At 45.7% G+C, this 24927-nt stretch overlaps 1 protein-coding gene across 2 annotated transcripts in view; it reads left to right on the top strand.

Annotated features, from left to right (window-relative positions):
* GAB2 (GRB2 associated binding protein 2) overlaps positions 1–24927 on the top strand; it is a 139246-nt gene that overhangs the window by 107875 nt on the left and 6444 nt on the right. Inside the window, exons 3-7 of one of the 2 annotated variants that reach the window (XM_087966010.1) lie at positions 13207–13447; positions 16736–17322; positions 19432–19535; positions 21565–21844; positions 22771–22861. In XM_087966010.1, coding sequence (XP_087822136.1) covers positions 13207–13447; positions 16736–17322; positions 19432–19535; positions 21565–21844; positions 22771–22861 — 1303 coding nt within the window. Of the gene's footprint in view, positions 1–13206; positions 13448–16735; positions 17323–19431; positions 19536–21561; positions 21845–22770; positions 22862–24927 lie in introns of both variants that reach the window. The other variant, XM_087966011.1, reaches the window with a different exon arrangement.

The following is a 24927-nucleotide window of genomic DNA, read 5'->3' as shown; positions in this document are numbered from 1 at the left end:
TGATAGGTCCTTGATTGGATTATTGTTCAATTCTTGATCGTTTGTCCAGTGTTAACTTTGCTTTTTTTTTTTTTAATCTCCAGCAAATTAGCAGTGTGTTGATTTGCTGGAGAAAAAGTTGTTTGGGCCTTTTTCATTCTCTCTTTTCAGTGGTATGTAACCTATCCCCATTATCCGTGGGGAGTTGCACCTGGAAAATTCACCAATTTATAGCTGGTCCTTGACTTTTGGCCATATCGGAGCCTGCCCACTGTGGTCCTAATTTGTGACAGTTGTAAAATGGTTTGTAAATGTCCACGGTGTTCACTTCACAACTGCGGTGGCTGCTTTACAGTCTCTGGGTTTACTTAATCACTACCATACACACACACACGCACACAAATAAATGTGGTAAAATCAGGTTGTCCTGTTTCATAGCTTTGACCCTAAGTTTCCTGAGCCTCGGTCAGAAAGTTATTTTAAGAATCTTGTGGTGTTTGACTTTTGCTTTTGAAGCATCCACAGTTTCGTGAGAAGGAGTGCACTTGAGACATACCAAAGCATGATTAACCTTGCCCTGTTTTTGCTAGCTCTTCCTGTCAAAATGCAGATTAAAAACTGTGGATTCCTTGGTGCTCTCTCAGCTGCAGCCTGTTCTGAATTGGGCTTCCCAAGATCATGAAGCCGACTCCTCGTCCCGGTAAAACCCCTTTTATTTAGGTTAAAGTGAACTCCTTTCTAGCCAAGTCCCGGCCAACAGTCTTCCAAGAGATTTCACAACTACAGACTTGGAGAGTTGCCAGGCCTATAGTTCCCAAACGCCACGCTGTAGCAGCAATTTCTTGACAAGAAGTCAGGAATAGATTTTCACTCTGATGAATTGAACTAATTGTCTGCTGCAAACCCCAATCCCCTTTCGCTCCTCTTTATTCCCTATGGGAGGGGCCATTCACCATCCACCTGTGACTTTACTTCCGAGTCGACCCTTGTTCCTTAACTGTTCCCTTCTCCTGGCAGCTCTGTGCATGCACACACTAGGAACAGGCTCCAGCTATTCTTCTTCCCCACTGATCTCTGACTCCGAAGGCAGCTGATAACTGTCGGACGGCCCTTGCCCCATCTCTGCCTCCGACGCAAAGCCCTCATCAGAGCCTTCCCCAGACTCCAGGACTGGCCCATGTTCCTCCCCAACCTCCTCACTGTCCGCGTCACAACACAGCCGTCATAAATACGAACCCATCGCCAAGTGTCTGAATTTGGATCACATGACCACGGGGAAGCATCAAAAGGTCGTAAGCATGAAAAAACAGTCCTAAGCCACTTTTTTTTTCAGTGCCGTTGTAACTTTGAATGGTCACTAAATGAATCGAGGACTACGTGTGGTGTCATTTGACATTTTTCAGAAGATGGAGCATCCAGCCTAACTATAAACATCCAGCAAGAAGGGGGGAAAAAAACAATATTCAAATTGGAAGGCTTGTGTTTATGAATCAAGTGAAAGCATTCCACAGCTGTGTTCCTTTTATCCTGGTCCAGATTGCATTTTGGGCCAAAGCTGGAGTCTAACAGCTTTCTGTCAAAGCCATACAGATGTTTTCATACCCATTAAGTCCTGTCCCCAATTCTCCCACCCACCCCCCCACCTCCCTCCCAGTAGGGGGCGTGCATAAGCGCACCAACGTGCCTACCATCCCTGTCCTATTGTTTCTTTTATTATTATTTTTTATTTTTCTTATGTGTATTCATAACTATGTTTTTACTTATACCTATTATCTTGTAAGCAATTGACAAATTAAAAAAAAATTGCAAACAGAGCTAAAAATCCATCCGGGGATGTTTTCTCTCGAATAGGGATTTTTCCTATTCAAATTAAAAAATTTGACTGTCCAAACGGAGGAAAAACTGCCCTTCCGTAGAGTGAATTGGTATTAATACCACCCTATAAAGCCTTAGTAAGGCCACACCTAGAGTGCTGCATCCAGTTTTGGTCACCACATTATAAAAAAGATGTTGAGACTCTAGAAAAAATACAAAGAGCAACCAGGATGATGAGGGGACTAGAGGCTGAAACATACGATGAACGGTTGCAGGAACTGGGCCTGGCTAGTCTATTGAACAGAAGGACCAGGGGAGATAGGATAGCATCTTCCAATATTTGCAGGGCTGCCACAGAGAGGAGGAAGGGGTCAAGCTATTTTCTAAAGCACCTGTAGGCCAGACAAGGAATAATGGATGGAAACTGATCGAGGAGAGATTCAACCTGGAAATAAGGAGAAATTTTCTGACAGAACAATCATCCGAAGGAACAGAAGTTGCCTTCAGAAGTTGTGGGAGCTTCATCACTGGATGCTTTCAAGAAGAGACCGGACTCCCATCTGTCAGAAACGGTGTAGGGCTGCTTGGGCGGGGGGTTGGACTAGATGACCTATAAGGTCCCTTCCAGCTGTGTTATTCTGTTCTGTGCAGTTCTCAATCGTCTGAATTTTGATCATGTGAGCTTGAGCACACCGCAATGGTTGTAAGCGCGATAGACCGTCCTAAGTCACATTTTTCCAGTGCTGTTGCAACTTTCAGCTGTTGCTAAATGAATGCTTGTAAGACGAGGACTACCTCTAGCTGGAAATTGCCAAGGTTGGCAAACCCTAGTTTGAAGCAGGTACGCACAGACAACACCTATTATCCAAAGCACCCAAGGGCAGGAAAAAGAAGCAATGGATGGAAACTAATCAAGGAGAAAACCAACCTAGAAATAAGAAGAAATTTCCTAATAGTGAGGACAATGAACCAGTGGAACAGAAGTTGCCTTCAGAAATTGCGGGCGTTCCATCACTGGTGGTTTTTAAGCAAAAATTGGAGAACAATTTATCTGAAATGGTTTAGGTTCTCCTGCCTGAGGAAGGAGTTGGACTAGAAGACCTCCGAGGTCCCTTCCAACTCTTTTATTCTGAAGACTACCTGCATGGAAACACCTTTTTATTTTCACGGTCACATTTCTCTCTCCAGAAATTTGCAGATTTCCTGGTTCCCCACCTTTAAATCCTACGGACGTGTATCCTGCAGAAACTTCTGCCACCCCCCCAGGCTCCAAAATTCCCCTTAGAAAAATTCAAAAGAAATTCTGAGAATGCAGTCTGGGGGGAAAAAAACAAAAACCAGAAACCTGTTTCGCAAGAAAAGGGAAAGGCAAATTTCGATAAGGCATTGCAAGCCTGCCTTAACTGATTTATGGAAATGAGGTAGAGGCAAACCATGGCCTTTTTTTGTACACGCTGGCGTATTGCAGAGAGATCTTGACGCAAGTTGATCATGACCAGATTGTGATCTAGAGAAAAGATAGGGGCCGAAGCCTGCGTTGAAAAACAATAACGGCATACGTTGTGCCAAAAGTGCCTTGTGCATTTGGACGAAGTGGCCTAAGAGTGGCTCAGAACTGCTTCTTATTACAGGAACTCCTCGACTTACGACCGCAGAGGAGGTCAATAACAACTGCCTTACTTAGCCTTACTGCTAAAGTAAGGCGGTTGTTGAGTGAGTTTTTCCTCCATCTGTCGATCTTTTCATGGCAGTTGTTAATTTAGTAGTAGTTAATTTGTTAATAGGTAGTCCTGAACTTACGACCACAATTGAGCCAGTTAAGTGTTGCTAAGCGAGAAAGAATAGTGGTGCTTTCGAACTTTGGTGTTCTGAACCAACTCCCCCAAATACGACAAACTTTCAGAAGCGAACTCAAAAGATGCCTTTATTAGGAGAACTGGCAGCCCCGGCCAAAAATTTCTCTCTCACCACACAGGCTAACAAGTCCGTCTGTCCAGAAGATGAATAGTTCTCTACCACATCTATTCATCCCCACCCCCTGCCTTTTATCCCCTGAGCTAGGGTGGGGTGTTTTGCTAGAAGCAGTGGCTCTTCCGTCCCAAGGACCGGCCCATAGATTTCCACTACTCTCCTCTCTGCCTTCTGTGCATCAGTGCATCAGGCACTGGATCCAGCTATTCCTCCTATTCCTCATCAGCCACCTGCAGACCTGGGGGCTGTTGGCTCTCCATCTGAGGGCTGATGGACAGCCCAGGCTCTGTCTCTCTCTCTCTCTCCCAGTTCCATTCTCCCTTGGAGCTCCCGTCCCGAGGACCGTCCCATAGATTTCCACTGCTCTCCTCTCCTCTGCCTTCTGTGCATCTATGCATCAGGCACTGGGCCCAGCTGTTCCTCCTATTCCTCATCAGCCACCTCCAGACCTGGGGGCTGTTGGCTCTCCATCTGAGGGCTGATGGACAGCCCAGGCTCCACCTCTATCTCTGCCGGCTCCATTCCCTCTTTCCCCTCTTAGTTCTCAGGTTGCCTTGATGCTGACACTGACTCCCACGCCGCTGCTCCTCCTCCTCCTCCTCCTCCTCCTCTCTCCTCCTTCTCCTCCTCTCCTCCTCCTTCTCCTCCTCCTTCTCCTTCTCCTCCTCCTCCCTCCTCCTCCTCCTCCTCCTCCTCCTCCTCCTCCTCCTCCTCCTCCTCCTCCTCCTCCTCCTCCTCCTCCTCCTCCTCCTCCTCCTCCTCCAATTCAGCTGCTAGAGGGTCCAACCAACCCCACCATTTGAGGTTGGAGAAAACTTCAAGAGAAGAAACAAGCTGAAGGACCATCTAACAAATCTAGCCAGGGTTGTCACCCGGGTCACAAACAACCAGGTTCCATTTGTCCTAGTTTGGACACATGATACAAAAATCCAGTTTTCTGGAGAAGACCCTGAGGCTGAGTAAAGTGGAAGGAAAAAGGACACCAACAGCAGCAAAGCGAATAGACCCAGTTATACCGTAGTTGTGACGGGCGCACGGTTGGAAGATCTGAAGGACCAGATGGGGAACAAATCGTCCCAGAGAAGTTCTAGCGATGTGGTCCCTAATAGGAGTTGACAGCTATTGGATGGCACTTCATCACTCCTCAGTCCATTCCATCAAAGCAAAGACCCAGCTGGGCTCCCTTGAGAAAATGACCTGATGACACATAATCAATTAATGCTGGTTCTCTAACTTTGTAGCTTCTAGGTGGAAAAGCTGTGGTATTATCTGCCAGTGTCTCTGGACATGTGGGCATCCTAAATAATCCATGATCGTCAAACAATCCATGCAAAGAGCCAACTCTTGGAAGGAGAGCAAAACCCTCCCTTACTAACGCTGATTATATTTCCGAGTTTGGTTATGAAAGGTCTGCAAGAAAACAACCGAGCTCAGAGAGCACCAAGGACCCCATGGTCGTCATCCTCCTTTGGAGTGAAATGGAAGGGAAGGGGAGAGAATGAGAAGAGAATAAGAATAAGAAGAGGGGAGGGGAGAGAGGAGAGGAGAGGAGAAGAGAAGAGAAGAGAATTAGAAGAGGAGAGGAGAGAAGAAGAGAATAAGGAGAGAAGAGAAGAGAATAAGAGAGAAGAGAAGAAGAGAAGAGAAGAGAAGAGAATAAGGAGAGAAGAGAAGAGAATAAGGAGAGAAGAGAAGAATAGAAGAGAAGAGAATTAGAAGAGAAGAGAAGATGAGAAGAGAAGAGAAAATAAGAATAGAATAGAATAGAATAAGGAGAGGAGAGAAGAAGAGAAGAGAAGATCATTAGAAGAGAAGATGAGAATAGAATAGAATAAGGATAGAATAGAATAGAATAGAATAGAATAGAATAGAATAGAATAGAATAGAATAGAATAACAGAGTTGGAAGGGACCTTGGAGGTCTTCTAGTCCAACCCCCTGTTCAGGCAGGAAATCCTATACCACTTCAGACAAATGGCTGTCCAATCTCTTTACAACTTCTGGAGGCAAAGTCGTTCCACTGATTAATTGTTCTAACTGTCAGGAAATTTCTCCTTAGTTCTAAGTTGCTTCTCTCCTTGATGAGTTTCCATCCGCTGCTTGTTATCCTACCCTCAGGGGCTTTGGAGAATAGCTTGACTCCCTCTTCTTTGGGGCAGCCCCTCAAATATTGGAAGACTGCTCTCATGCCACCCTTCGTTCTTCTTTTCATCAAACTACACAGGCCCAGTTCCTGCAACCGTTCTTCGTATGTTTTAGCCTCCTCCCTCCTAATCCTCTTTGTTGCTCTTCTCTGCATTCTTTCTAGAGCCTCAACATCTTTTTTTGCATCGTAGCGACCAAACCTGGATGCAAGTGTTGCCTTACCAAGGCATGATAATAGTTCCATGGCGCAAGGGAATATGCTGGCTGGGGAACTCTGGGAGTTGAAGTCCACACATCTTAAAAGTTGCTGAGTTTAAAACATACTATGCGGTTCCTTCTTAGTTACTGAGGATGTTGTGCACCTCCTGCTGAGCTGTATTATTTCTTAATTTATTTGATTTGTCAAACACAAGATAATAGGTATAAGTATAAACCTGAGTAAGAATACAGGAAATAGATCAGAATAAATGGGGACAATAGGACAGGGATGGTAGGCACGATGATGCACTCAAGTATGCCCCCTACAAACCTCTTAGGAATGGGGTGAGGTCAATAGTGGATAGTTTAAGGGTAAAGGAGTGGGAGGGTTTGAGGATGTAACTACAGAGTCAGGAAGTGCATTCAAAGCATTGACCACTCCGTTGCTGAAGTCGTACTTCCTGCAATCAAGTTTGGAGCGGTTTACCTTGAGTTTGTATCTGCTGTGTGCTCTTGTGTTTATTTATTTATTTATTTGATTTGCCAATTGTTTACAAGATAATAAGTATAAGTGTATACATAGTTGTGAATACATGAAATGGTTATAAGAAAAATAAAAGAATAAGAAACAATAGACAGGGCGTAGGCACGTTGGTGCATGACGCCCTGACCTCTTAGGGGGTGAGGTCAGGAAAGTTTTGGGGTTTGGGAAGAAACGAGTCGGGTGAGCAGACAGTCATTGACGGGCAGGACGTCGTATTTTGTGTACTACTAATTGGCCTCACCTTGTTCACAAGATGCTCCAGTTTGTAGCAATTGCCCCATCTAGTGATGGCTTTTATCCATAAGGTGACTAGGCACCTTAAAGAAGGAATTGTTTCCTTTTCTCTTGTTCTAATAACCCTTTCTTTTATTTCCTTGGTGCGACAATCACAGAATTACACAGGTTAGCCCTCCATTTACAAGAGTTTGTTTAGGGACCGTTCAAAGTTTTGACAGAGTTAAAAAAAAAGGGACTTGGGACCGTTTTTCACATTTACAACAGTTGTAGCATCCAACTGCAACAGTTGTAAGGTCAGGGGATCAAAATTCAGACCCTTGGCTACCACTTCATATTTACGACGGTCCTGGAGTCACATGATCATCCCCTTTTGCAAAGCCAAATTCACTTAACAATTGTGGCCCCCAACTAAACCACTGCGGCGATTCGCTTAACAACTGCGAGAAGAAAGGACGTAAAATGGGGCAAAATTCGCGTGACGAATGTCTCCCTTGACAGCATGTTGGGCTCAGTTGGGGTCATAATCCAAGGACTTACCTCTATGATTTAGGTTCTGGGTGGATGCATAGATATTTCTTCCTCTAAAGCTTGAGCATGTCTCTTTAAAATAAGCTTACACTTAGATTAGATTACACTTAGAATTAGATGACGCTTGCACAAGACCTTCGTTGTCGTTTACTCATTTCCATTTCTAGACCTGGTCAATTGCTCATTCGTGCTCTAGTTAGACTGCTGGAAGGTGCTGCAGATGGAGCTCACCTTGGAGATACCTTAGAACAGGGGTGTCCAACCTTGGCAACTTTAAGACTTGTGGACTTCAACTCCCAGAATTCCTCAGCCAGCTTTGCTGGCTGAGGAATTCTGGGAGTTGAAGTCCACAAGTCTTAAAGTTGCCAAGGTTGGACACCCCTGCCTTAGAACAAGAGCTGAAGAAGCTTCTTGGATGAGAAGCGAAACATCTTCAAAGGAAAACCAAGGAAGTCCAGTTCATCCTCTTTTAACGACCCCATAAAATCCCATGCGAGGCGGAGTCTGGACAACTGAATGAAGCCGAGTGTTTCCTGGCCGGATGCTCTTCCTGTTGCCAGTGCAGAGTTTTGTTCAGCAGATATACTCTCGTCGTGCCCGGAGAAAGAAATATCTAACTCTACCCAGGATCGAACTCACGGCCTCCTGAACTCACATTTGGAAACCTATGATTAGAAGTTGCAGCTAATCCAGTGACGGGCATACCATGAGCCACTGCTCTGGTTGCCCGAGGGGTTCCTGGTCACAATTCGAGTTCTGCTTACTATTTATAAGACCCATTCATGACCTCAGCAACCATGGCGACATCCCCACTATTGTCATCCTCTTTTCATGACCCCATAATCCCTTGCAGCAGTGGAGTCTGGGCAACTGAACGAAGCTGAGTTCTTCCTGGCCGGATGCCCTTCCTGTCACCAGTGCGGAGTTTTGTTCAGCCGATATATTCTCTCATTGTTCCCCAGAGAGAGAAATATCTGCCCCTTCGTGGCACAGGGCCTGGCTACTTAAAAGGCTGTCTATTTTTCCATAATTTTTTTTTCTGCTCTTTCCATAAAATGTCTAGTTTGATGAAAAGAAGGGACTAGGGGAGGTGACGTGATTATTTATTTATTTATTTATTGAATTTATATTGCTGCCTAATCGCCCATGGCAACTTGAGGCGGCTTACGGAATGTAAAAAAACCCTATTTAAAATAAAAAAAATAAAAACTAACAAAAAGAATCAAATAAATTAATAAAGTACAATAGAACAAAATCTGGGAAAATGGGCCTCAAAAATTGAGTATGGCTATGGTGGGTGTGGCTTGTCGGCCTCCTGCGCCATGGTGAGTGGCCATTTTTGTCTTCCCCGGGCTCCGGAGGAGTTCCTCAAGCCTCCGACAGGGCAAATACGGCCTCCCCAGGCTCCGGAGGCCTTCCAGAGCATCAGGGAGGCCCATTTTTTGGCCTCCCCAAGCCTCAGGGAGGCCCTGGAGGGGGGGTTGGACTAGATGACCTATAAGGTCCCTTCCAACTCTGATTATCTGTTATTTGCCAGTTCACCGAACCAGCCATAAAACAGCCATAAAATGAGCTACCGTTCATCTGAACCGGTAGCAGCCCACCCCTGGAGTTTCCTGCCTGAGCAGGGGTTGGACTAGAAGACCTCCAAGGTCCCCTTCCAACCCTGTTATTCTGTTAAAATTGGGCAGAGCTGAGATCCTCCAGATCGCTTTCATTAAACAGTTTTTTATCCCTTGGATAGCTGCAGCTCAGATAGAGCAACGTAACTAAATATTGTGCATAAGGGCCAGGCAAGCGAAGAGGAAATTTCAGCCTTTGTTTCAATTATTGATTGATTCATTCATCTATTATTGAAGTTATATCTCATCTTTCGCTTCGTGCTTGCCTCGCCCACCCCACCCTCAAGAATGGCTTGCTGCAATTTTTGAAAAATGCGGAATGTGAAAGATAACCTAAAAACAGTACAAATGAAAGTCAAACCAAAAACTTAAAATTAGAAGCCCAGATTGTTATACACTTCAGGCTGATTTTGTTTCGATCTTCTCCACTGATCCAGGCAAGGCAAGATATCTTGACTGCATCAATTCAAGTATATACAATATACAATTTTTAAAAATATATGTTTAGGAGGGCTTTTTTATTTTTAAAGGAGGATTAAATTATTCCGGTAATCAGAGGGAATTGATGCAAAAACAAAAATATGCAAAGGCTCCTTGCAAAGAAATTAAGAATTTTTGCAGAGGGATGGAAAAAAACATCTAAGAAGAGGTTTTAAAATATCAAATTTTATAAAATAAAGATTTTCTCTTCAGGTGCTATTCACGTAGCAGTTTCAAGTATTACTGCTTAAGTGAGAATTTACCAGAAACAGGCACATCGTCTGTTGCTTGTAAACATTTACATGTTTAGCCATTTACTTAAGCATCCGTGAATAGTTTAACAATAGTATGCAAACTGTTGAAAATCTATTTTGAATGTGTTTGGTTAACACTCTGTCAAGTTTTTGCAAGGCTGCTAAGAACAACAGATAAAGTTCCTAAACAATAAATCAAAGAGTCTCCAAACACAAACTAAGATAATCCTAAGGTCCACAAGGCTTGAGTGCAAAAACTTATTTGCTTCCTGCAAAGAACTGCGGTTTCTCAGCTGGCTTTTATCTCTTAAGGGAGGGGCCGTTACTTTGCAGCCTTACTCCCGAGTCGCCCGTGCTGCTGCAGCTGCTCTTTCCTTCGAGCAGCCCTGTGCGCGCGCACACACTGAGCACAGGCTCCTTGGGGTCCTCTTCCTCACTGCTGCCAGCCTCCACAATCTCCGAAGGCCGCACTCCACTCCCTGATGGTCCTGGTCCCATCCGTACATCACACGCAGACCCCACATCCAAGTCCTCGCTCTCCGAGACCTCAGCCGTCTGCCCCTGCTGCCGGCGCACCACAACAACACCCAAGAAGCTGTTTTTAAAGTTTCCCAAATCATTTTGCATCTACAGAAACATACTGAAGTAATAAAAACAGGCACGCAACCATCACGCAAGGGTTAATAGCAGCTTTATCGGGACAAAATAACAAACCTAGGAATTAAAATGAGGCTATTTAAATTCTTCCCTCATAACGCACTCGCTTGAAAACAGAGATATAAAATCTCTGTGTGTGTTCCTTACCGTGAGCTATGGAAACAGAATACATTCCCCCCCCCTTTTTCATCTCTCACTGACATATAAAAGGTAAAAGTTGAATATTGATCGGAGGTGCAGCTAGGCAGAAATTAGTCAGCAAGGTTTATTAATATCCCTTTCTCGAGTTTTTTAGAAATTGAGGGGGCGGAGGGAGTGGATTCCAGGAAGCACACTTGACACGAGGTTTTGCATCATGGCAGAATCCCAGATGTTGTTGAATCGTGTCCCTTAATGGAAGGTGTCCGGTTAGATCAAAGACAGACAATCCTTTCTGCTTTTTAGCATGTTTTTCATATCTCCTGCTGAGTAACGCTGCTTTATTCGGAGATGGGTACAGGAATTGGGCCTATCTAATTTAATGAATAAGGGATGCCATGGCTCAGCGGCTAAGACGCTGAGTTTGTCGATCAGAAAGGTCGGCGGTTTGGCGGTTCGAATCCCTAGCACTGCGTAACGGAGTGAGCTCCTGTTACTTGTCCCAGCTTCTGCCAACCTAGCAGTTCGAAAGCACGTAACAAAAATGCAAGTAGGAAAATAGGAACCATCTTTGGTGGGAAGGGAACAGCGCCTTCCGTGCGCCTTCAGCGTTTTAGTCCTGCCGGCCACATGATCATGGAGACGTCTTCGGAGTGTGAGGGGAACCTTTACCTTTAGCTAACTTAATGAAAAGAAGGACTAGGGGTGACATGATAGACGTCTTCCAATATCTGAGGGGCTGCCACAAAGAAGAGGGGGGTCAACTTATTTTCCAAAGCACCAGAAGACAAGACAAAAATGTACGGAAACTAGCAAGGAGAGAAGCAACCTAGAACTAAGGAGAAATTTCTTGACGGTGAGAACAATTAGTCAGTGAAACAGCTTGCCACCAGAAGTTGTGTGTGCTCCATCATTGGAGGTTTTTTAAGAAGAGATTAGACAATGATTTGCCTGAAATGGTATATAGCTGTGATGGCAAGCCTATGGCACACGTGCCAGAGCCATTTCTGCCGGCATGCAAACCGTCACCCAGAACTGATCCACTGTGTGTCAGTTGATGCTCCATTCAAAATTCAAGAAGGAAATACTTAGACTCCTTAGATTAGAGAAAAGATACCTTTTACTGAAAATGAAGTGGTAGCAACCATAGAATTCTGAATCTGAGGAATTAGGCGCGCAAATCACATATACAAAGTGCTGGAAATGTTCCCACCCCCAATAGTTCAAATGATTCTTCCAATTAAAAGTTGTGAATATGATCATGTGAACATCTTCAGGTGGTGATGAGGCCTCTGTCCGTTGGCATATTTTGATAAAGGTTTGCAGCTGCGCAGAGAAAAAGAAAGCTAAGCGAGAAATAGAAACCTAAACAGGAATTTATACTCCCCCCCCTCCTCATTTTTACCACACTAGAATGTAACACCTCCAGCTCGCTTCCCAGACTTTACCCCCTTCTCCCCCAGTTACTTATGGCAGCCAAAAGATGCAAAGCAATAGTAGAAGATCTTGAAGGCTGACACTGTGCATGCGCCCCACCAGCCAGTTGATTGTCAGGTATCTGCCAAGCATGTGCGGTGGGAGACGTGTGTGCATGTGCAGGGGGATGCGGGGGGTCTCGTGCGCATGCACAGTGGTGCACAGGGAGGTCGCACGCTCATTGCATTATGGGTGCAGATGCGCAGACCCACTTTTGGCATGCAATGAAATTTCATTTTTAATGTACTGTATGCCGATTAGCATACGTTTAAAGTGGCAATAAAGTTTTCTTAACATGGGATTTGTTTTACAAATGGTTAGACCACAAAGGTGGAAATTAGAAATGGGAAGAATATTATTATTATTTAGATGAAAATATTGTTACTATTACTGATATTTTGGACTAGCTCGATACCTGTGCTTTGCTACAAAATGATGTGGTCGGGCTTAGTTTTGGGGGAGGAAAATAAGGGGAGTGGGGGAAATTGTGCCTCTGCCTACCAGCATCCATCAATATTCATCTGGCTAGCGCCCTGTCAGTGTATGAGAGAGTTGAGGGCTGTTTGGAAACTGAAAGAGTATTTGCTGTGTGAGCAAAGATACAGCAAGGAGCTTGGGCGTGGCTTAGCTCAACTGTTCTGCACTAAAGTGATTTGCTGCTGTGAAACTAAAATTGAAACTGAAATTCCTCTCCTCTGCTTGTGTTTTGCATTTGGAAGAGATTTCTTTTCAGGTGGGGAGGTGGAGTAGAACTCCTTAGCATCAGAGCGTGTTAATAATAATAATATAGGAAATACTCTAAATGCTCTGATGGTCATTTCAAAAAATCCTTTCTTAGTGAGCCCCTAGAAGCCAAGAGGAACACACATGCCAAATTTCAAGTTTGTAGGCTTTACAGTTCTGGAGATTTTGTGATGATGCGTGAGGGGTATTTCACTTTTATATAGAGAAAAGATTAGTAAATTGACCCAGACAATACACTGTATAATTAAGCACTTACGTAAGTTAAAGAAAAATGTACCAATCAAACTTATTTTTAAAAACTGACAATAAAGTTATTCTAAGTTTAAGTCTTAGGAAAGTACAGACTCAAATCCATCACTATTTACTACTGTTAACTACGATAGCAACTTCTCTGTTATTATTATTTTCCTCCTGGGCAGATTCCTTACGAAACGTCCCTCTTGTGAGTCACGGTCCTCGTTCATCCCCGGCCGAGTTCAGCGGCTCCAACCAACGGTTGCTGCGGGAGCGAAAAACGTCCGCTCCTTCGCACTCCAGTCAACCCACCCTCTTCACGTTTGAGTCGCCTTCCAATCACATCCGGAGCACCCTTTCCACCAGCGCTCCCCAAGATTATCTCTTTCTACACCAGTGCATGAGCCAGAAATCAGAAAATACAAGGTAACTCTTGGTGAATCAAATACCCCTGTTTCCCCGAAAATACAACCTACCCTGAAAGTAAGTCCTAGCTTGATTTTTACACATGCGCCCAATATAAGCCCTATTCCCCCCTCCCCAAAAATAAGCCCTAATTAAGTTTCCATCCACTCCAGAGTGGACAGGTAAAAATTAAGCTAGGGTAGGGATGGGAAGGTGGAGCTGCCCTACTACTTGCCTTTGGACAGTGGTTAGCCAGGCGTCGCACATCCCGACACCTGCCTTACTTGCCCATTTCTTCTGCAGCCGGCAAGGCTGGCAAGGCTTTCCTGAAGGCCTCCATAGCTGATGACAAAGCTGTGGATCGATCCAGAGCTCAGTTATCAGCTGCAGAGGCCTTCAGGAAAGCCTTACCGGCTGCAGAAGTTCCTGAAAGCAGTGAAAAGGAGGCTGGGGGCAACATGTGCAAGTGAGGCTACTCAGTGGATGACATCCCCATAAAATAAGACCTGGTGGCAAAAAATATATATATATATATATATATATATATATATATATATATATATATATATATATATATATATATATATATATATATATATATGGTGTTCAGCTTGGTTCGGAGTATTTTCCCACGTCATTGTAGTTCTTTTAAAGTTGTAGCAACGTTTCAGCAGAATCTCATCTGCCATCATCAGGCTTCATACAGAACTTTAAAAGAACTACAATGACGTGGGAAAATACTCCGAACCAAGCTGAACACCATACATGTAATACCGCGAAAACTTAAGAAAACAAATATATATATATATATATATATATATATATATATATATATATATATATATATATATATAAGACAAGGTCTTATTTTTGGGGAAACATGTTAATTCTTTTAAATCTATAGCTGGAGTTCCCAATCCCAGGGTCCAAGTTCTCATACTGGGGCCACAGCCCATTCACTATCCAAGCAGCACATGAGTGCATGAAGCTCCATTTGAGCGAGCCGCAGGCCGGCACATAAAATTATCCCCGGGACAATGCAACCGTCATAACTACGAATCATTTGCCAAGCATCCCGATTTTGGTCCTGTGATCACGGGGATGCCGCAAGTGTTGTAAATGTGAAAAAACAATTGTGACTCACTTTTTTAAAAGTGCCGTTGCAACTGTGAGCGGTCACTTAAATGAACTGTTGTAAATTGAGGATGAGCTGTAGTTGAAAGCTTGCTGCATTTTCTCTCCTTTAGAACTCCAGCTGTTGCTGCTTCGCATAATCTAAGAGTCTCAAAGTGGATTTCCAATTTAAAAGATGGGAGATAAAATAGGAAAAAGGAAGGAGGAGTAAGAGCCAGTTTGGCCTTGTGGCTAAGGTGCTGGCCTAGGGATCAGGGGGTGGTGAGTTCTAGTCCCGCCTTAGGCATGAAAGTTGGCTAGGTGACTTTGGGACAATAAAAGTCTATTATTTTTACAAATAACAGGCTGGCAAATGTATCTGACACACTTTCTTCCTCCTATTTTCCCCACAACAACTCCTGTGAGGTGGGTTGGGCTGAGAGAGAGGGTGTTCTGACCCAGGCTTTGTCCAAATTAAGGAAACACAAACTTGAGTGTAAAATCAAACCTTTTTTAATGCGACGCTGAGAATTTCTTGCATTCCCAGCCAAACTCATTGGACACAATTGTCTAAGATAAGCTCACGCCTTTCAGGGTTGTAGAAGGCCGCCAAGAAACAGAAGTCCAATTACTTAGAATATAAACCGACAGGAGTTCCAGCAAAGACAAACCAGAGTTCGCAGGGCTTCAATGAGGAATCAGAATCTAATGAACTTCCTTGCTTCCTGCAAAGAGCACGTCACCGAGGGCTGAGTTTTATCCTGGATGGGAGGGGCAATCACCTCCCAGTCTTACTCCCGAGTTGCCCCTGCTGCTTCAGCTTCTCTCTCCTTCTAGCAGCTCTGCGCATACGTGCACTGGGGACAGGCTCCTCGGGGTCCTCTTCTTCACTGCTGCCACACTCCGAAAGCTCAGGAGGCAGCACCCCACTCCCAGATGGTCCTGGCCCCATCCCTGCATCAGATGCAGGACCCTCGTCCAAGTCCTTGCCAGACTCCCAGACTGGTTTCTTTTCGTCCTCACTGTCTGATACCTCTGCACCGGCTTCCTGCAAACCATAACAGAGGGACTGGTCCAAAGTTACCCATCCAGATGACATGAGACAGGACTAGAACTCAACATCTCCTGGTGATTGGCCTAAAGTCATCCCGATGGCTTTCACACCTGAACCGGGTCTAGAACTCACCATCTCCCGATGGTAGGCCTAAAGCAAGGCTGTCGAATTCCCAGCCCACGGGCCAGATACGTCACACAATGGCCACGCCCACGTCCAATTTAACGAAGGGGGGAAAAGTCCCGATATGTCATGTGACGCCGCCACGACAATGTGAGTTTGACACCCCTAGCCTAGATGGCTTTCATGCGAAGGTGGGACTAGAACTCACCATCACCAGGTAATTGGTCCAAAGTCACCCAGACGGCTTTCCTGTCTAAGGCAGAATTAAAACTCCCAGTCTCCTGGTGATTAGCTCAAAGTTGTCCATCCAGCTTTCATGGCTAAGACAGAACTAGAACTCACTATCACCTGGGGATTGGTCCAAAGACATCCAACTGACTTTCATGCCTAAGGCAGAACTAAAACTTCTGATCTCCTGGCCATTGTCTCAAAGTCCCCCGCTAAGTCTAAGGCGGGGACTTGAACTCACAATGTCCTGCTTTCTCGCCCGGTGCCTTAACTGCTAGACCCATGAGGGTGAACCTATGGCACAGGTGCCACAGGTGGCACACAGAGCCATTTCTGCGGGCACGCGAGCCCCAGACAAACTTACCTCACTGCACATGTGTGCGCCTCCCAGCTGATTTTCGGGCCTTTTTGGGCCTGCCAGAGGCTTGAGGGAAGCCTCTGCAGGCTTTGCTGACCGAAAAATAGGCTTGTTTCATCACTTCCTGTATTTCCGGAAATACTGGAAGTGACGAAACGGGCCCATTTTTCGGCCTGCCAAGTCTGCAGAGGCTTCCCTCAAGCCTCTGGAAGGCCGAAAAAGGCCTCAAACAGGCCAAAAATCATCTGGGAGGCGCAGTGCAGGTAAGGGGGCAGCGGGGGAATCCCGCGCGCATGCGCAGGAGGCGTAGGAGTGCCACATGCACGCATTTTTTGGCACAGGAGACCCAAAAGGTTTGCCACTACCGTGCTAGACAAAATGGACTCTCGTGATCAACAGAATCCTTCTTCCTCCTCTCCTTCTTTCGTTGCAGGAGCGCCAGCTTCTCTCAAGCCACCCGGTTCTTCATGAGGAGCGACCCGTCGGTTCAGAAACTGTCTCAGGAGAACGGGCATTGCGTCAATGGGCTGGGCGGGCAGCTCCACGGTTTCTACAGCTTGCCCAAACCCAACCGGCACAACTCGGAGCTCCGGGACAGCGCTTACGACTTGCCCCGAAGCTTCGGCTGCTATGCCCACACCAAATCCAGCCTCACCGGCTCCGAGACGTCGGATAGCGAGGAGGTCTACACTTTCAAGACCCCCAACAGCACCCTTTGCAAAGACTTCGGAGAACTGTCTGCTGATTCCTATGACGTGCCGGGCACCCCTCTGTCCATCTACCAGATCCCGAGGACCTTCACGCTCGACAAAAACCACAATGCCTTGGCGGTGGCAGCTTCGAGTGACATGGTGGCGACGCCTCCCCCCAGACCTCCCAAGCCGGGGCAGGTGGAATCCCGCTGGGGCAGCCCCCAACAGCGCCTGATGGACAGTGAAGGCCTCAGCATGAGTCCAATAGTCACCACCATTCCCCGAAGGAACACCCTGCCGGCAGTGGAGAACTGCAGGTTACACCGAGGTAGCTCCATCACTGGAGGCTTTCAAGAAGAGACCGGACAGCCATTTGTCCAGAACAGTATAGGGTTTTCTCTTTGAGCAGGGGGTTGGACTAGAAGGCCTCTAAGGTCCCTTCCAACTCTGTTTTTCTGTTCTGTCCTGTTCTATATTCTATTCTATTCTATTCTCTATTCTATTCTATATTCTATTCTATTCTATATTCTATTCTATTCTGTTCTCTATTCTATTCTATATTCTATTCTATTCTATATTTCTATTCTATATTCTATTCTATATTCTATTCTATTCTATATTCTATTCTATTCTATATTCTATTCTATATTCTATTCTATTCTATTCTATATTCTATTCTATTTTCTATTCTATTCTATATTTCTATTCTATATTCTATTCTATTCTATTCTCTATTCTATTCTATATTCTATTCTATTCTATATTCTATTCTATTCTGTTCTCTATTCTATTCTATATTCTATTCTATTCTATATTTCTATTCTATATTCTATTCTATATTCTATTCTATTCTATATTCTATTCTATTCTATATTCTATTTTCTATTCTATTCTCTTCTATATTCTATTCTCTTCTCTATTGTATTCTATTCTATTTTCTATTCTATTCTATTCTATTCTATTCTATTCTATTCTATTCTATTCTATTCTATTCTATTCTATTCTATTCTATTCTATTCTATTCTATTCTATATTTCTATTCTATTCTATATTTCTATTCTATATTCTATTCTATATTCTATTCTATTCTATTCTAATTAGTTCTATTCTAATTTCTATTCTATTCTAATTAGTTCTATTCTAATTATTTTTATTCTATTCTGTTCTTCTTCTTATTACCATTCCCGTTTCTGTTCCATTCCATTCCATTCTATATATCATAAGTCAAGGGCTACCTAGGCTTTATTAGTGCCATATTCTACAAATGCAAACCTTCCCTCCCTCCCTCCCTCCCTCCCTCCCTTCCTTCCTTCCTTCCTTCCTTTCTCCCTCCCTTCCTTCCTTCCACATTTTAGAAACTTTATAGGGCCAATTCCAGGCCTACTGGCCAAAATTAGTTTTCTGGGCCCTTAAAAAAATATGACAGTCTTATCTCCGGAGTGAGGATGTTCCATAAACGGAGGGAGTCACCACCGAGAAGGCCCTTCTTCTCAGTCCCACCAGGTGGAGCTCCTTCAGAGAAAGGATACCTAACATCCCCTCCCTCCCTGCTGTGGCGGGTCGGGTAGACATGGCTGGAAAAAGAGGGTCCTTCAAAAGTGTCCGGACCTGGGGCCAGATTATCTGAAGGCCCCCTTTTTTCCAGTTATGTCCACCCAACGCACCAGAGGAGGGAGGCAGGAAATCAGGGGTGGGGCTGATGGGGGTTTGTAGGAGTTCGGGAGATCCTCTAGCTAAGATTCTGTGCAGAACCCCCAAATCCCACTTCTGGCTGGCCCCCACCCCGCCCCTCCCCTCCTCCCAGGAGTCCCCATGTGGACGCAGGTGTTGTGTGGAGGCTCCGGAAGGTTGGGAAGGGCCAAGCCGGGAAGTGGGCCCCGTTCCAGCCTCCAGAGAGCCTCTGGAGGCCGGGGAGGCCGTTTTCACCCTCCTGGAGGATTGAGGAAAGCCTCCGGAGCCCGGGGAGGGTGAAAATGCCCCTCCCCCCCATCCACCATGGTGCAGGAGGCCAGCTAGGCCACGCCCACCATGGCCACGCCCACCCAGCAACCGGGCAGAGAACCCTTTGCTAAAATTTTTGAAGCCCACCCCTGGAGGGAATGTTAGGCATCCTTCTCACCTTGAATTGGACTACGGAGCTGAGCTACTGCTCGTTTTCCATCAGAAGATTATTTGAGGAAGGGGCTTCCCCCCCCCCAGCATTCCTCTTTGGTGCAGCCCCAACCTTTGTGAAGAATGGGGGAGGTGACTTTGGAGCGGTGATTCTCAGCCTTGGCGGCTTGACTGATGTGTGGACTTCAACTCCCAGAATCCCGCAGCCCGCCAGGTGTCTTCGAGTTGCTGACGTTGACCAAAGCCATTGAAATGGGGCCTCATAGAGGAACATCTCAGTTGACTTGCTCTCTCCTCAGGTTCACTTTCTTGCTTTTGATTCTAGCTTCTTCCTGTGAAACCTATGAGCATCCTCAGCCCAGCGTCAGCGGCGTCAGTAGCACGGGGCTATCAGCCGAGTTGGCAAATGTTGGAGCCAGTTCGTATCTGGTGAGCTTTGCGGGGCCTTCAAGAAATACCTCAAGTTGCTTGCTAGATGTCTGTGGAGATTTTCAGTCGTCCAGGTCATGGTTGTCCCAAAGATGCTTTTTCAAAAGGCAATTGGTGTTTTTTGCTTTGTTTTTTTCCTTGAAAATGTTGGAGGAGGAGGAGGAGGAGGAGGAGGAGGAGGAGGAGGAGGAGGAGGAAGAAGAAGAAGAAAATGACAAGGACAAGGACAAGGACAAGGAGGGGGAAGAAAGAAGGAGAAGGAAGATGGAGAAGGAGGAGGAAAGGAGAGTGAGAGGGGTGGGGGAAGAAAGAAGGAAGAGGAAAGAGGAGGAGGAGGAAGAAGAAGAAAAGAAGAAGAAGAGGGAGAAGGAGAAGGAGAAGAAGGAGAAGGAGAAGGAGAAGAAGAAGAAGAAGAAGAAGAAGAAGAAGAAGAAGAAGAAGAAGAAGAAGAAGAAGAAGAAGAAGAAGAAGAAGCTTTTGAAGGAAAAAAAACAAGAAACTCCAGTCGTCATTTGAAAAAGCACCTTTGAGACCAGTTGCTTGTTAGGTCTTCTGTCAATTTTCAGAAAACCTGAAGTACCCATTTCGGCACTTCCGGAAGGCCTGTTTTTTGGGCTTCCTTCGAGCCTCCGGGAGGGCGAAAACGGCCTGAAACGGGCCGAAAAACAGCTGGGAGGCGCGCGCATGCGCAGTGTGGGTAAATTTGGCTGGGGCTCGTGTGCCCACCCAAATGGCTCTGCGTGCCACCTGTGGCACGCGTACCATAAGTTCGCCATCGCGGCTCTGAAGCATTTGGGCCCAATGACACAGCATTGGAACTGTGGAGCAATTGTTATAATCCTGCCGTTCTATTGTCCACCCAAGTGCCAAGCAAGGCAAAGTCCGTTCTGCCTGGGAAAAGTGGAACATCTTTGGCCGGTGATGAAAAATGATCGGTCCTAGTGGTTGGGTGGATTTTCCTGAGAAAGGCGGTGCTGGGCTCCTGCCGGTTCAGACTGGTTCTAGCGAACTGGTTGTTCCGGCGATCATCTGGCCCTGCCCTATCTCGTCCTATATTTCCGTGTTTTTCAGCTCAGCTAATTCGCACGCTCCCAGAACCGATTGTTAAACCGGTTGCAGCCCACCATTGGAGAAAGTTATTTCATAAGCTAGGGGTTCTTCGGAAACACCTTGCCTCAGTTTGATGAAGGCATCTGGAGAATCATCTCCAGAACTTTATAGGTGGGAAGTAGTCCTTAGATATTTTGATTCTGCATGGTTCAAAGCCTCAATGTTCCTCATCAACCTTTTAATTTGGTGGCAAAGTGAGAGGTGTAAGACAACTTGCCACAGCCGAATTGCCATTGTCAGCCTCCGAGCACAGCGATGCTTACCTCAGAGTCCGCCATTTCGCAGGAGCTCGGTTGGGGAGGCAACCCAACAAATGCTACCGGCTGACACCGGAGTAACAATCTGCTCTGGACCGACGGGTGGGATCATACACCACGGCTTACACAGCAGATGCTGTGTGCCAAACTGTTTGGTCGACGTTTGAGCCAAGCACAGGAACCAGCGGAGGGAATGAAAGCTACGAGGAATTGTGGCTGGGGGAGGGGGAGGATTGGCAGTCATCATTGAACCACATTGCTAAATCCCTTCTTCGCACTGGGTAGACCGGGCCGAAGCCACGCTAGCCCGAACTTTCCTCTACACCAGGGGTCTTCAAACTTGGCAAGTTTAAGACTTGTGGACTTCAACTCCCAGAATTCCTCCTCCTCCAGTCATGTTAGCTCAGGAATTCTGGGAGTTGAAGTCCACAAGTCTTAAACTTGCCATGTTGGAAGACCCTTGCTCTACGCATTGAGTAGACCAGGGCGGTCCTGCGGGCTGGATCCGACCACATCGAGGCTCATGGGCCTTGAGTTGGACATCCCTGGTCTAGAGTCTTAAGGACTAGAAACTTGTCTTAAACAAGCAAAGCTGAAATGGAATGGAATGTTTTCCTACATTCCTTATTCTGGCTCAACTTTTATTTTTTTCTTCCCAGCAGAACAAGACTGTGGTGGCTCGCTCCCATAGCACGGACTCCGAAGACAACTACGTCCCCATGAACCCAGGTTCTTCCCTCCTGCAGAACACGGAGCGCTCCAATGACAACGACTCCCAGCACCTCTACATCCCCATGAGCCCTGGGCCCCATCACCTGGACAGGGTGGCCCACTCCTCCGCCACCTTCCCAGCGCAGAAAGGCAGCGGCTCTCAGCCCTTGAGGCGGATGAGTGAAATCCAGCCCCCACCCATCAACCGCAACCTTAAGCCAGATCGGAAAGGTGAAGGCTGGGAGGGAGGGAGAGAGGGATGATGGAAAGAAGGATGGAGGAATGAATGGAGGGATAGATGATGAAAAGAAAGATGGAGGGATGGATAGATGATGAAAAGAAGGAAGGATGGATAGATGGATAATGAAAAGATAGATGGATGGATGGATGGATGGATGGATGGATGGATGATGAAAAGAAGGAAGGATGGATAGATAGATGAAAAAAGGATGGGTACATGGATGATGGGAAAAAAAGGATGTGGGGATGGATAGATGGGTGGATGCTGAAAAAATGGATGGGTGGGTGGATGGATGGATGGATGATGAAAAAATGGATGGGTGGATGGATGATGAAAAGAGGGATGGAGGAATGATGAAAAGGATGGAGGGATGATGAAAAGAGGGATGGAGGAATGATGAAAAGGATGGAGGGATGATGAAAAGAAGGATGGAGGGATGAAGGGATAGATGATGAAAAGAAGGATGGAGGGATGATGAAAAAAGGATAGATGGATAGATGGATGATAAAAAGGATGGATAGATGGATGATAAAAAAGGATGGATAGATGGATGATGAAAAGAAGGATGGATAGATGTGGAACAAAAGGATGGGTGGATGGGGAAATGGATGGATGGATGGTTGAAGGAAAGATGACTGGAGGGATAAGTTTATGAGTGAGTCAATTAGTGGATGGATGGTGGAAGAGATGGATGGACGATTGAAGGAAGGATGGGTGGATGAGTGGATGGATGGGTGGATTCTAGAAAAATGGGTGGATTGAATGATAATGAAAAGAGGGGTTGATGGATGGGGGATGAATGGATGGTTGGTTGAAGGAAGGCTGGCTGGAGGGATGGTACGATAGTTTCAATAATCACAGCTCAATGGAGCCTTAAATAGCTCTTCAGCCTAACTATGATTCTCTTTCTCCTCAGCAAAACCAACCCCACTTGACCTCAGAGGCAATTCAGTCATCGATGAACTGCCCTTTAAATCGCCAGTCACAAAATCATGGTCTAGACCCGGGTGAGTATAATACTGCATGGTTTTTTTAAAGAGCCAGTTTGGTTTAATCATGATTACTGGAAACCAGAATACAGTGAGTTCTAGTCCCACCTTAGGCATGAAAGTGGCTGGGCAATTTTGGGCCAATCACCTGGAGACAGTGAGTTCTAGTCCCGCCTTAGGCATGAAAGTGGCTGGGCAATTTTGGGCCAATCACCTGGAGACAGTGAGTTCTAGTCCCGCCTTAGGCATGAAAGTGGCTGGGCAACTTTGGACCAATCACCTGGAGACAGTGAGTTCTAGTCCCGCCTTAGGCATGAAAGCGGCTGGGCAATTTTGAACCAATCACCTGGAGACAGTGAGTTCTAGTCCCACCTTAGGCATGAAAGTGGCTGGGCAATTTTGGACCAATCACCTGGAGACAGTGAGTTCTAGTCCCGCCTTAGGCATGAAAGTGGCTGGGCAACTTTGGACCAATCACCTGGAGACAGTGAGTTCTAGTCCCGCCTTAGGCATGAAAATGGCTGGGCAACTTTGGACCAATCACCTGGAGACAGTGAGTTCTAGTCCCGCCTTAGGCATGAAAGTGGCTGGGCAACTTTGGACCAATCACCTGGAGACAGTGAGTTCTAGTCCCGCCTTAGGCACGAAAAGCAGACTGAGTGGGCCAATCACTCTCTCTCAGCCCAAGCCACCTCACAAGGTTGTTGTTGTGGGGAAAATAGGAGGATGAAAAAGGTATTTGCTATTTTCGACAGTTTGAATTATACATACAGGGTAGTTTTTTGACTTAGGACCAGAGCTGAGTCCCAAATTTGCTAAGCAAGACGTTAAGCGAGTTTAGCCCCATTTTACAACCTCAGTGATTAAGGGAATCCCTGCAGTGTTAAGTGAGTTAACCCGGTTGTTGGCTGGGGAATTCTGGGAGTTGAAGTCCTACCCATCTTAAAGCCACCAAGGTTGAAGAACACTTCCTAAATAATTAGGAAATACGTTTTGTTTTTTCCCCCACATGCTTTGTACGAGATCTTGACAAGCTTGAACACAGGGCGCTCTGTAACAAAATGAGATTCAAGGGTGAAAAAAGTCAGGTTCTACATTTAGGCAAGAAAAAAACAAGTGCCCAGGTACAGTATAGGGTGGTGCCCTGCTCAATAGTAGTAACCGTGAGGGGGATCTCGGAGTCCTAGTGGACGATCACTTAAAGATGAGCCAGCCATGTGCAGCAGCTGCCAAAAAAGCCGACACAGTCCTAGGTTGCCTAAACAGGGATTAGAATCAAGATTGCATGAAGTGTTGGTACCACTTAATAATGCCTTGGTAAGGCCACACTTGGAATCCTGCATTCAGTTTTGATCACCATGATGTAAAAAAAAGACGTTGAGACTCTAGAAAGAGTGCAGAGAAGTGCAACAAAGAGGATTTAGGGGACTGGAGGCTAAAACATATGAAAAACAGTTGCTGGAACTGGATATGTCTAGTTTGATGAAAAGAAGGACTAGGGGAGACATGATAGCAGTCTTCCAATATCTAAGGGTCTGCCCCCAAAGAAGAGGGAGTCAAGCTATTCCCCAAAGCACCTGAGAAGGCAGGACAAGAAGCAACAGGTGGAAACTAATCAAGGAGAGAAGCAATTTAGAACTAAGGAGAAATTTCCTAACAGTTAGAACAATTAACCGGTGGAACAACTTTGCCTCCAGAAGTTGTGAATGCTCCAACATTGGAAGTTTTTAAAAAGATGTTGGGATAACCATTTGTCTGAAGTGGTGTAGGGTTTCCTGCCTAGGCAGGGGGTTGGACTAGAAGACCTTCTAGGTCCCTTCCAACTCTGTTATTCTATTCTAAGATACTTTGCATGGATAGTGTGAAGTTTACAGGTTGCCTAATTCTGCAACTCCTTAAACGAAGTGAAACTTTTCCTGGGGTTCTGTGGCGAGGAGCAACGGCACAATTCTGGGAAGATACACAGCCGTTTAAGAATACAGGGCCAGGGTTTGCCAGATACTCCAAGGCACATTCGAGTCAAAGCACAGCCCCCTCTCTTCCCCCTAATGCTAAAATAGCCCCTGACCCTTGTAATATAGTGA

Source organism: Notechis scutatus, chromosome 5, assembly GCF_049901735.1.
Source record: "Notechis scutatus isolate UNSWTSFEM ecotype Mainland chromosome 5, rNotScu1.2, whole genome shotgun sequence".
In the NCBI taxonomy this organism is placed as follows: Eukaryota; Metazoa; Chordata; class Lepidosauria; order Squamata; family Elapidae; genus Notechis; species Notechis scutatus.
Note: the sequence above shows the minus strand (reverse complement) of the source record. Positions and strands in the feature narration are given on the sequence as shown.